Genomic DNA, 13,627 nt, shown 5'->3' with positions numbered 1-13,627 from the left:
GCCTTCATTTGATACAGGAACTATTCGAGCCGTTCATGCCAGACTGGGGAGAGAGGTGTTGTAATAATGTAAAATATGTGAAAAATACAACCTAGTATGAGAGCTTGTTCTAGTACACCCCCAAAACAAAATCAAGACTTTGTAAAAGAGCATAATAGGACCCCTTTAAGTTGTTTGAATAAAAAACTCGTGCAGCATTTCTACTGCCGTCAGTGCCATACGCTCAATGCCAGCTCTGCCCGGACTTTACAAAAGCAGGTCATGGGATCACAGCCAGTCGGCTATTTCTGGCTGGAGTAGAACATTCACGAGCAATAAACACACTGAGAAAGAGCAACGCAGAGTAAACAAAGCCAAAAATGAGCAAAAAGAAAAGAAGCGGAGACAAAAAGTAAAAACAGCAGGAAAATCTACAAGAACATGAGGTAGTTTGTAGGTTGCAGAGTGCTTGGAAAAACACGCTCTATTGGCTGCTGTGAAATCCAGCATGAACCAATCAATCATCTCGCAGACACACGCCGGTCAGCGATGGACCTGATTACATGTGCCATATGTGAGGTGTAAGACAGTCTTAAGACAGACGCCCACAGGGTCAGTGGAGACAGGTAAATCCCCTCAGTGTCTGGACATAATCTCAAGACGCTCCTCTCAGCTCCGTCCAGTTAGTGGAGTGAGGGAGAGAGAGGGAGATTTAACACACACACACACACACACACACACACACACACACACACAAGCAGGTACAGAGCAGAAGATGGTGGTCTCTCTTAAGGCGATGGCACTGCCTAATGGTATAAGATGGTATAAGATGGCGCCGACGCTGATGGCTGCCTCCGTGGCATGCTCCGCAGTTGTTTTTGTTAGTTTGTCCTGTCTTTAGTTATATCCCTGCAATCAGTTTCACCAGAGACGAATTGCTGGACATTCGGAAGTACACACCACCCGATATTTCACCGGTTTTTGATTATTCTGATGTTTTGCTGGACATTATTATATATAAATTGTCAGTTTGTTGTTTTATACACATGCACAGACATTATTTCATACACGACATAGTCATGAGATGCAAGAAACATAGACATATGGCAAGAAATCTGTAGACGCGCCCATACCAACAAAAGACAATACTTTATTGACCCTTTTCTGATAAGAAGTGTGCGCTGCAAACGCGAGCATTTTTGACGATTGTTTCTGTCCAGTCTGCTCGTTTTATCGCGTTTAACCACAGCTGTAGTCGGTTTTTTGTCTGGCAGTGGCACCAGATATGCGATCAAATTTCTAATTTGAGGATGTATTATGTCGATTCTGGCACCCAACATCAAGTCATGATGAAGATGTATATACATTTCAATTTCAGCAGGAAACTCTTTTTACAGCTACATTATTGTTCCAGCCAATTCTCAGCAGAGCTCCTGAGAAAGGAGCTGTAAAAATATATTGAGATGGTTTTTGGTGCTTATACCGCAAATATATATTCTTAAGGACATCAAGACTTAAAATAAAACTCCAGAGAGGTGTAAAATATGTGACCTTTAAGGGTGAGAAGAGAATAACCTGCTGCAAGAGAAACAGACAGAGAGAGAGAGAGAGAGAGAGAGAGAGAGAAAGAGAGACATGAACATACAGAAAGATCTATTTATCTGCCTATTTTACCAATGTCTATCTTCCAACCTACCTATCTATCCCTCTACTAACCTATCTACCTACTGATCAATCTATCTACCATCATCTATCATCCATTAGCCTATCTACCAAGCTGTCTACCTATCCATCAACCAACTTTGTATCTATCATCATATTATCTACCAAACTATCTACCTTTATCTATCCATCTACCATCCAATCTACCAACCTATCTGTCTACTGACCTACCTACCAAACTATCTACAGATCTGTCTATCTACCAAACTATCGATCTACAATTTTGTCTAACAACCTACCTATCTATCTATCTATCTATCTATCTATCTATCTATCTATCTATCTATCAATCAACCTATCTACCTATCTACCTGTATCTATCCATCTACCATCTTATCTACCAGCCTATCTACGACCTGTCTACCAAGCTATCTATCTACCTAACAATCGATCTATCATATTGTCTATCTAATAACCTATCTATCTATTGACCTATCTACCAAACTATCAATCTAACATATTGTCTATCTACCAAACTTTCTACCCGTATCTATCATCTACCATCCTATCTACCAGCCTATCTACCTACCAACCTCTCTATCGATTTATGTATCTATGTATGTATGTATGTATCCATCCATCCATCCATCCATCCATCCACTGACCGATCCATTCATTCATTCATCCATCCATCACAATACTGACAGTCTTGAGAAAAACACAAACTGAAAAAGACAATGAAAACGAAGAAGAAATTAGACAAGTAACCGGTAAACTGTTACATAAAAGACCTTGACGATAAAGTGCCACAAATGTAGATGCTCTCTCACAATGAAAACAACACAGCAATCAAACATAGCAACAGGTTCAGACTACAACAACCATCGACGGTCTGTGCTGTAAGGCTCGTACCTCAGCACTGGTCTGAGGGGCGCCCACTCTTCCCCCAACCCCGTTTCCATTGGGCTCGACAGCGACGGTCCTGCCCACCTCTTCACCCGCCCCTCCTCCTCCTCCTCCTCCATCATCACTGGTGCTCTCTCCGCTCTCCTGCATCTCCTCCAGGGCGATGGTGAACTGGGCGAGGGTCCGTACCATCTGCAGCATGCGACAGGTGTCCCTCGCCCCCCGGGTGACTGTGTATCTGACGGCACCCCCCACCCGACAGCTCGATCACCTCCACCAGGAGATACGCAGCAACAGGCTGGAGAGAGTCAGATTCCTTCCATGAGGACTAATTTGCAAAAAAACATCTCGGGTTTAAATCAAAGACTGTAAAAATCCAAAGTTGGAGGGGGAATGTGTTTCACCCCCATTTAAAACCTTGCACAGTGTTGTTTGCTCGCTTTCCGAGGCAGGTAGAGCTGATGACAGAGAGAGACAGTAAACAGAGAGACGGCAGGGAGAGATCAGTGTGTAATGAGAGGCAGCAGACGGGCACCAGCTGAACGCAGCTGAGCTCAGAGCAGCGCTCACAGACCTGACCAATCCATGACCGATCCCACACTGGCTAATTAGATTGGCTCAGCCTGTTGGGGATGGAAACCCATAGGTGTGGCTGTGTCTCCATGGCAACAAGGGGGTGGGAACTTGAATGACTGACAGACAGATTCTCCATACAGTTTACAGCAGTAAGACTACACTCATAGACTAGAGGAAAGAAAGCTAATTATAATTTATATTGATATACATTTCAATGTTAATACCATGCAATGGTAAATGCCCCAAAAACATGGTATCACTAAGGTAAATGCTCAAATAATAGTATTGCCATGGTAAATGTCCAAAAAACATGTATTACCATGGTAAATGTCCAATAAACATAGTATTGCTAAGGCAAATGTTCAAAATACATGGTATTACCATGGTAAATGTAAAAAAAAACTGTTATTTCTAAGATAAATGTCCAAAAAACATGGTATCACTATGGTTAATGTACAAAAACATTGTAGTAATAAGGTAAACATCCAATAAAGCATGGGATTACTAAGGTAAATCTCCATAAAACATGGTATCACTATGGTAAATGTACAAAAACATTGTAGTAATAAGGTAAATATCCATAAAAGCATGGGGATACTAAGGTAAATGTCAAAAAAAAAAAAAATCACCCTATAATTGTCCAAAAACATGGTATTACTAAGGTAAATGTAAAAAAAAAAAACCATGGCATTACCATGGTAAATGTAAAAACAACAACAACAACAACATGGTATCACTATGGTAAATGTACAAAAACATTGTAGTAATAAGGTAAATATCCCCCAAAAAGACATGGTTTACAAAGGCAAATGTCCAAAAACAAATGTCATTACCCTAGTAAATGTCATAAAAAACATGGCATTACCATGGTAAATGTAAAAAAATAAACAGTATTACTAAGATAAATGACTAAGAAAGATGGTATTAATATAGTTAATGTCCAAAACAAGCATTTCCCTAATAAATGTCCAAAAATGGCATTACCATGGTAAATCTAAAAAAACAACAACAAAAAAACCATGGTATTACTAAGATAAATGTCCAAAAAACATGGCATTACTATGGAAACATACAAAAACACTGTATTAGTAAAGTAAATATACAAAAAACATGGTTTTACTAAGGTTTGTACTACATTTTAGATCGTTTACATTGTTCTACCATAGCATTTTCAGTAAAACAATGAATGAACAAACAAATTAACAAAATGAACAAGCTGTATAGTTCCCAGCCATCAACATTTCTCAACAATTCTCTTTCTAATCAGTACCATATTCTCACTTTCTCTCCGTTTTTCCGTTCCTTTCTTTTTCCATTCTTCACATCTGAATCTGTGCTTTATCCCTGCAGGGTTATTTTTAGCCGAGAGGTTTTTCAGTACTTTTTTTTTGGAAGTGTGGAAGCCATTAGCAGCAAGTGCATTTGTGCTGATGCATTATTGACGTGGAGAGAGACGCTTTCATCACCCTCGACAGAACCACGACAGAGGACACCTGAACAGAAAGATAACTGCTCCACATCTTCACTGTGAAAGAGCAGACACTTTTGTGGTGCACATACACTCATGCTCGACCAATTACCTACATATGCAAGTTCTCGGCAAGCCGTCTCTTTCATCAGACATTAACTGGGATGTTACAAACCAGTCGCTGACTGATGCTCTGCCAACAGATCATGCAATCTCATCTTTTTTTATGAGGTATTTTCATAACAAAACTATATCTACCAATGTATATTCTTTAAGCACCATGTAAATACCATGGTAATCATTCAGTATCTCTGAATTACCATCTAAAATCACCAAACCACTGTAACACCACAGCATTTTTAAAGGGGTCATATGATGCAATTTCAATTTTTCCTTTCTCTTTTATTATGGGTTTTAATGTTTTTGTCTCGTCGCTCCGGCCTGACAGGGCATCATCACAGTATGGTGAAGGCCGTAACATTTCCGTCACATGCTTGAGGTATTCGGCCAATCACAACGCACTGGATAGCTGGCCAATCAGAGCACACCTCGCTTTTCAGACCGATGAGCTTTGTAAAAATCGACGCGTTTCAGAAAGGCGGGGCATAGAGGAGAAACAATAATGCACAGTATGTGGAAAATAATGTGTTTTTTGAACCTTAAACCGCATAAACACATTTCATTACACCAAATACACAACATAATGTTCTTTTTAGCAACATCATATGACCCCTTTAAGGGTTATCTCACAGGCTGCCTTTCAAAACCTACTGAGCCGCCTACGTAGACTGCATTTATTATATAAATATGTCTATTATGCCCAAAAAATGCCATTATGGCATGCAGCTCACTAGGTTCTGAATCCTCATGTATGAAAGATCCTCGACCTGACAGGCTGTGGCACTAAAAAGTGAGGGAGATATAAAGAAACTGAGATAGGTTGATGAAAAACGAGATCTGTTATGTGTCCTCCACCCAAACGCTAAAAGGTGCTACTGCGAACACATTTTTCTAATCCCTGAAGTGTCTGCTAATTTACATCCAACAAGTTTTACTGGAATGCTTGTTTTCAAATCAATCTGTGTGTCCGTATCTGTTAGTTTTCCTGCAGATATCTGTGTCTGGTCCAGACGTTTGATCCTTTGCTAAATGCTGGTGTTGCAACAGGGCATATCTGTTCAGAAACAAGTTATTATTTTCTGTTCTATTATTTATATCTGTATCTGAATATATCTGAAAAGCAGTTTTATTATTGTTAACTCAAACTAAATTGATTAAAAATGGTTTGCTCATTAAAATAAAGCTGAATAAAACTTAAAAATTATAAATGTTGCATTGGCAACTAACAGAAAATATGTTTAAGTACTGAAACTGAATAAAAAAAACTAAATAGAAATATTAACAAAAAACAGGAAGTTATTAATCTGTTCTTTTTTCATCTGAAGAAGAGCAGTGTTATAATTGTTCATCTAAAAGTATTAAAACCAGTTAAAAACCATTAAAATTAAAACCTGTTTTTGTTTATTGAAATAAAGCTGAAAAGATTTATAATAAATATAAGACGAAAACCTAAAACTTAAAAAAAAATTGCATTGGCAACTAACTGAAATAAGTTTATTTCCAAAAAAACAAACAAACAAACAAAGAAATAAAAAAAAATACTAAAACTTAAACAAACATTAATATTAAAATTGAAAATATAAAAAAATATTTACTTAAAAAAAATGTAAATACAATATTATAAAACTGCTGAAAAGAAGAATTTTAATGAACAGAAATAACAGACCTTAACAGAATAACTTTTCAAAGCACTGCAATGGGAGACTAAACATTTACTGCGGTTCCTGGTTAGTAACAAACTCTTTGACCTCTCTGACATACGAGCATAATACGGGACTGCATTGATTTTCATGGTACGTGTAGCAGTTTGACAGATGTTCGTCTTTCCTCTAATATTCGTCTCTCTTTCTCTTTCTATCTCTCTCAGCTGAGTGAAACAATGTGCTGCGGTCAGAGTCTGCTGGGGACGGTAAATCAGACAGATCACAAGCTGGAAAAAATCCTTCAGAGAACACAAAACAGTCAGAATACTGACATTTAAGAGAGAGAGAGAAACATGAGTCAGAAAGAGGGAATAAAACATAATGAAATGAAAAAGGAAGAGTCATTTTGACCATAAACTCGAAACATCAAAACCAGAAAAATGCAATTCTACAGCCGTCGCTCTGGAAAAAGCAGCACGAAAGCTACATTTGTAAAACACGTTCTTCAGTTCAACAGCGAAGGAACTCTCCTCAAACAGACAAGGCCATAATTCTGCTGGAAAACTTGCAGTGCTAGAATAAAAATAGAACTTAAAACATAAATGCTGGGATGCACGCCATCAAACCTCATAAGGCCAAGAGAGGTACAGTGATGAATGTGTGTGTGATCGAGCTGTTTAGATTTATTAACGCTGTAGGTTAAGTCTAAGCATCACTATGTTCATACACCGTAAAGTATGAAAGTTTGCAATGTAACTTATCTTGTTGTATAGTACACAGTTTGTACTATGGATATGAAAACACCTACAAAAAAACCCATGCTATATATACACGTCATATACAAACACTACCATTTAAAAGATTTTAATGTTTTTGAAAGTAGTCTTTTTTGGGCTCCATTTATTTGATATAAAAAATAAAAAATAAATCAGTGAAGTCAGTATTATTTGTGAAATATTAGGCTATTACAATTTCAAATAACTGTTTCCTAATTTAATATATTGTAAAATGTAATTTATTCCTGTGATGCGCAGCTGTATTTTCAGCATCATTCCTCCAGTCTTCAGTGTCACATGATCTTCAGAAATCATTCTAATATGCTGATTTACTGCTCCAGAAACATTTCTGATTATTATCAATGTTGAAAACAGTTGTGCTGCTTCATATTTTTGTAGAAACTGTGACACGTTTTATTGTTTAGGATACTTTAATGAATATGAAGTTCAAAAGAGCAGCATTTGCTTGCAATAGTATCTTTTGTAACATTATAACTGTCTTTGCTTTAAATTTTGATCAATTTAATGTGTCCTTGCGGAATAGAATTATTAATTCTATAAAAAAATAATTTTAAAAAATCTTACTGACCCCAAAATTTTGACCACTACTGTATAAAATAAACTTGCACACACTGACATCACTCCAATTAATGCTTTATATAAAACACTCATCTCCATGGAAACCAAGCTACTGCTATTCTGAACCGTGATGCACTTCCGGTAAAAAAAATCTTCCTTTTCAGCTTCTTCCTGATGTTGTTGCCTGGGGTCCTCAATCTAAACCAGTAAGGCATCTTGAATCTGCAGACAAAACCTGACCCAGGTATCTGTCTGTCGCACACCTCATTTATTAACTGCTAAAAAATTGTATTTACTAAATAGCAAGCAATAAATTCAAACATAATAGAGAAATGCTGTTAGCAATCAGCCCAGTCAGCTGTGACCTACATTTTGTGCTCTCAAAACAAAAATAATACAGCAATCAAATTCCCTGACTGCATTTAAGTCTCATTCTCACCTATTCAACTAAACAAAACCTCAACTAAATCACTGTAAGTGTGTCCTCAGATGGTTTTCCTGTGCTGTGTGGAGCTTTACAGCAGCAAGATCGTCAAAAGACAAACTCAATCAGGTCTAAAGTAAGACTACATGAGAACAAGATGCACCTAAAATGTCCTGCAAGCTATTTTAGACTCCAACTTCCACCATTCTGCTGGAACTTTAACCACATGACCAAACCCCACCCTCATAACATACAATAAAAATATTTTTAAAAGAATAAAATAACATTAAGTAAAATAATTAAATAAATATACAATAAAATAAAAATTTAATTAAATTAAATAATAAAATTAAATAATAAATAAAATAAAATATATTTTGTTGATGTCCATTTAAACAAAGGGGATTGTTAATATGGTTCATACTACAACAAGATTTGGGACAGTGTTTTAGTTCTATGATTTAGGCTGGTAATACACACTCCTACTATCGTCACAAAATTGGCAATTTTCCTGTTCAGTTGTTTGGTAAAACATAAAAATAAATAAATAAAATAATAAATCACCTTTAATGTGAAAATGACAGACCCCAAAAGTTATCATTCTCATTGAATGTTTTTGAAAAAATAAAATACAATAAAAATAAAAAGATATAAAATAGAATAAAATATATCAAATACATTTTTGATTAATAATCACTCCTAAAGAGAGTTCTGAACTTCTGTTATAGAAAAATATGCAGTCTACTGAAAGGAAAGAAAATCTGTGTGAAGACCCACCCAGCCATGACAGAACAATTTGACCTTTACTGTATCCTCAGAGTGGATTCTCTTTGTGTATTTCAGTTGTAGGTAGACACTTATTTTGATAATATGTACTAAAAGACAAGTTTGATTACTACAGTGGTGTTATTTGCATTTAAAGACGCGCACACACACACACACACACACACACACACACACACACACACACACACGAAAGGTAACTGGTGGCACTTGAAGAGGTTTTGCACACAACCTGTAGCAGATTACAAACAAGTGATAATTGCAGTGATAAGACTAGACTTGTATGTTTTGGGAAAAAAAATAATTTTTTGCACACCTCTCTGTAACAAGACATAAGATTTGAGCAATCAAAAAATAGGCACAGGATGATTGTTTAATTTAATTATAGGTTTGAGCAATAATAATAATAACTCCACTGTGAAATGCGTTTAGGTGGGGAATCATGGGAACATTATGTGATATTAAAAAAAACGTTTTTAAAATTTTATTCATGAAAAACATCTGTTTTAAATCTTTGCTACAACATCACTAATGGTCAATAAAGAAAGAGTGTAATTCGGGCAATGAAATGCTATGGAGCGATGAATAACAGACTGTCCTGCCAGCAGGGGGTGCCACTGAGCTCAAGCACAAAAAGTTGCGCTTTGTTGCCCATTGAAATCAACACAATAAAACATCATACCAGCAAACTTCCATTCTCACTACATCTGGACGGGCAACTGTTTGCAGTGAGAAGTGACCGGCTCTGTAACTGCATTTCTAAACATCAATCTGGACGCAGGCAGAGAAACTGTGAGCTTTACTGTATCACGCGGCTGAAAGGGGCTATTGTTTGTTTGTGTGTGTGTGTATGTGAGGCAGATCAGGACGCTGCTGGGAAAATGTGTGTGCGTTGAGGAATCGGAGAGATGAGCCATACGATATCATGGGAAACAAATTCACGCTACTTGATATTTTCGGGTCATGGACGGATGACGTGTTCATGCTTTTATAGCGTCACAGAATCTCACTAACAAAAAGTACCCAACTACAATAGTATTTTGGACATGGAAGTATCATCCTTTTTAGACAAGTAGCCTACCATTGTAATACCCTGATATTATTCGGAGAACTTAATACCATGGTATATGAATATGGTAACCATTCAGTAACATGGTATTAGCATGTTCCAAGGTCTGATCCAAGGTAACACCACAGTATTGTTTGTAACGGCAATGCAAATCAGGCTGGCTACTAAAATTCATGTACCATGTTATTTATATGATTCTTTCAAGATTACCATGGTACTGCCATGCTACATGTCCAAAATACCACAGTAGTACCATTAAAAAAAAACATGGTTTTACCATGGTCAAAGAACAAAGTAGTATAGCAATACCATGGTATTCTTTCTCAAATAAATAGTACAGTACATAATGTTTTTTAAAAACAAATTAATACTTATATTCAGCAAGGAGTGTTGGGAAGTAACTAGTTACATGTAACTAAATTACATGAAATTAAACTAAATTACAACTAAACTAAACAATTTAATTACAAAATGTAATTGTAATCAGTTACAGTCACGGAGTAAAAATGTGTAATTAAATTACAGTAACTTATGAAAACGATTACAAAGGGGGTTACATCTGAATATTTTTTCACACACCCACACACAGAATTAATAGATTTTTTCATAAATTGCAGTGACTGCTCTAAAATATGAGACACCAATGTTTCAGGAGTTTAGTACACAGAATAGGACATTATTATTTGTTGACTGTTTTACTTCCTATTTGGGTTTATGTATATGCTTTATTTTTTAAGATCAACTGTTTTTTTCCAAGCCATTGTCAGATGCCAGTGTTTCCTGACATAACTATGCAAAGATTTGATTTCAAAAACAGTATCATAGCTACTAAACCATTTCTTGTTATGGTTATAAATCTGTATTTAACCTCAGAATGATTTCAAAGTAAGTCTGATTTTGTGGTGGCTGTGCTTTAAGATTCAATTATTATAATCATAAGGTTAACGCTGCCTGGTTTACATGTTTGGAAATGATTAACAGTTGAAAACATTAGAAATGTAATCAAAATGTAATCAAATGCAATCCAGTTACATTACTTTAATAAAGTAACTGAAATAGTTACACAACTTGTTACATTTTAGATAGGGTAACTTGTAATCTGTAACCTATTTTCCAAAGTAACCTTCCCAAAGACGTTAATAAAGATACAAAATATTTCTATTTCAAATAAATGCTGTTCTTTTGAACTTCATATTCATCAAATAATCTTGAAAAATAAAATATATCGCGGTTTCTACAAAAATATAAAGCAGCACAACAGTTTTCAAATTGTAATATTATTAATTGTAATTAATTGTACTATTTTTACTGTAATTTTTATCCAATAAATGCAGCCTAAAGTAACGTAAGTACCATGATATGACTATATAATACCATCTCTTAGAAAAACTGTATCAGATAGCAATACATGGTACAGAAATGAGCACCAGCAGTGTTTCTACAACATCCAAAATAGATTTTAAATGCAAAAGTCGCTGGAAAACATCACAAAAACTTGGATTGGATGTTTTGTAGAGGTTCATATCATCTCTCTGAACACACATGAAACAAACGAGTGAAGTACAGACATTAAAAACAACATGCTCTGTTATGTCAGGCTTCACTTGATTTCATTTCATTTCATCTTTTTTTTAATATTAACTCGACCCATCTGGGTTAGAGTGAGTTGAAACCACAGCGCGGATCAAAAGTCTGATTTTAAAACATGACTATTGAAATTAATGGGGAATATTATGACAGATGCAACCAAATAGGGACAAATACAAGTACAATCCCTATTAAAATAAGCTTTAACAATTCTCCATTCACTTTGTTCTACGCAAGCAAGAAATGCATACAGGTTTGGAATTACATAGGGGTGGGTAAATGATGACAGGATGTTTATTTTGGGGTGAAATATTCATGCATATTCCAAACAAACGCAGAAAACACTAAACTTGGCTGCCGACTACAATGAACTGGCATTAAAATCAGAGCCAGACTATAAAGACAAACTACACCAAAGATTCAAACCGCCCTCTTTTATTTCCAAAATGTCTTGTTCAAAGCAAAGCCATGAGAGATATTCATCTGTATAATAGTTGGGCAAAGAACTGGCGGCTCTATTAAATTAAACTCTGAGCCGGAAATTCCTCCTGTGTCCCTCTCTCTCTCTCTCTGGCTCTCCTCCTCCACCTCCGAATGAGAAACACGGCTCTATTTTTGGGATCTGGATAAATATTGGGGAATATGGAGGAAATGTGGTCTTGTCGTTTTTCCTCTGCATTCTTTTCATCGTCACTAAGGACACGGGAAACCAAACGCGCTGTTCTTAAAAACACTCTAATATACACACGCTCTCTTGCTTTTTTTTATCTAGAACTAGGGCTGCACGATTAATCGCATACGATATTTAACGCGCATCTTGTCAGAAAGCCGGTTCTGTAATCAGCGGTAAATCTCCATCACCTGCGTGCTTTCACATTGAGCAGCATTAACTACACAGAGCCGTTGTTTACTGACGAGCTGCGCAAAAAATCGCGCGAATATGAACGTGGTTTTGCGCAGCTCGCAAAACCACATTCTTTACAGTAAATTTAAACTTCTATAACCTTTTGATACTTGAATGTTTTGAAAAAATTCCACTTTTGCAATAATCTGCTGATTTTATTCTTTAAAAAGAGACCTACATACATACATACATACATATATAATAGTGCCCTATGAAATTTTTTATTTTTATTATTTTAATTTTTTACAAATTCAGTGTTGTCGTGCGTTTTATTTTTTCTGGATTAACGATTTAATACAAATGTATTACCAAAAACAGTGGTAATCAAATGAAGGCATAAAACATTAACAATTTAATGAATTTTTAAAAATGTAATCAAGTGAAAATTAAACAATTCCAGTATTTTTTTGCAAACAATTTGCTGCACGTTGTTTGCCAAACTGTTAATGTTCAAATTAAAACATGGAAGAAAAATTGTGAATTCCTTCAAAATAAAGTTTAAAGAGAAGTACATTCAACTGTACAATAGCAACATTTTAATGTCACAATTTCTTCAAGTTAAACCAAACTTTTATTTTGACAGGTTGTTGTGAAGACCTTTGAGTTTCTGAGAGCTGTGGTCAAAACCCATTCATTCACATACGGAGACATGCAGAACATGCAGACTTCATATTTAAAGAGCAGTCTTTATGCAGTTTAATATTCACATACACTAGGTATACGGCCCTATTTTTGATTTATTCGTCCAAAATTCCAAGTTTAGCTTAATATCATGAAAAAGTCTAAACTCTGCTTGGAAACATCACTGACTGACTTAACAGGTGTATTAAACACAACAAACCCAGCGCAGACTCTGTGTGTTTATGAAATCTCACCACCAGCATGAGCCAGTTTAGAGGGAAAAAGAGGACTAATGATTCAGGTTTGGTAGTAAGAGTGAGACGAACGATATGAGGGTGTGAACAAGAACAAAACAAGAAGGGAATAGAGTAGGAAAGAGTCTTTCCTGCATTCAAACCCACTGAAATCTTGTGAGAGTTTAAAAGATTATCGGGTGCATTACAAACACAGCAAAGCTTCAGTTCTTGCTTACTGTGACCAGAAGGCCCCATAAATCCTGCCGTCTGAAAAGAATCACTCTTTAGATTTAA

At 36.0% G+C, this 13,627-nt stretch overlaps 1 protein-coding gene across 1 annotated transcript in view; it reads right to left on the bottom strand.

Moving 5' to 3' along the window:
• The window catches only part of LOC107658857 (rho guanine nucleotide exchange factor 17-like), a 37,006-nt gene extending 33,926 nt beyond the window's left edge, over nt 1–3,080 (bottom strand). Inside the window, exon 1 of the mRNA XM_016447542.1 lies at nt 2,554–3,080. Within this exon, the coding sequence (XP_016303028.1) occupies nt 2,554–2,748 (195 nt within the window). The 5' untranslated portion in view covers nt 2,749–3,080. The remainder of the gene's footprint in view (nt 1–2,553) is intronic.
• Between the last annotated feature and the right edge of the window lie 10,547 nt (nt 3,081–13,627).

This window comes from Sinocyclocheilus anshuiensis, unplaced genomic scaffold (genome assembly GCF_001515605.1).
Source record: "Sinocyclocheilus anshuiensis isolate Anshui unplaced genomic scaffold, SAMN03320099.WGS_v1.1 scaffold1010, whole genome shotgun sequence".
NCBI classification, from domain to species: domain Eukaryota; kingdom Metazoa; phylum Chordata; class Actinopteri; order Cypriniformes; family Cyprinidae; genus Sinocyclocheilus; species Sinocyclocheilus anshuiensis.
This window is presented reverse-complemented; position numbering and strand designations above follow the sequence as displayed.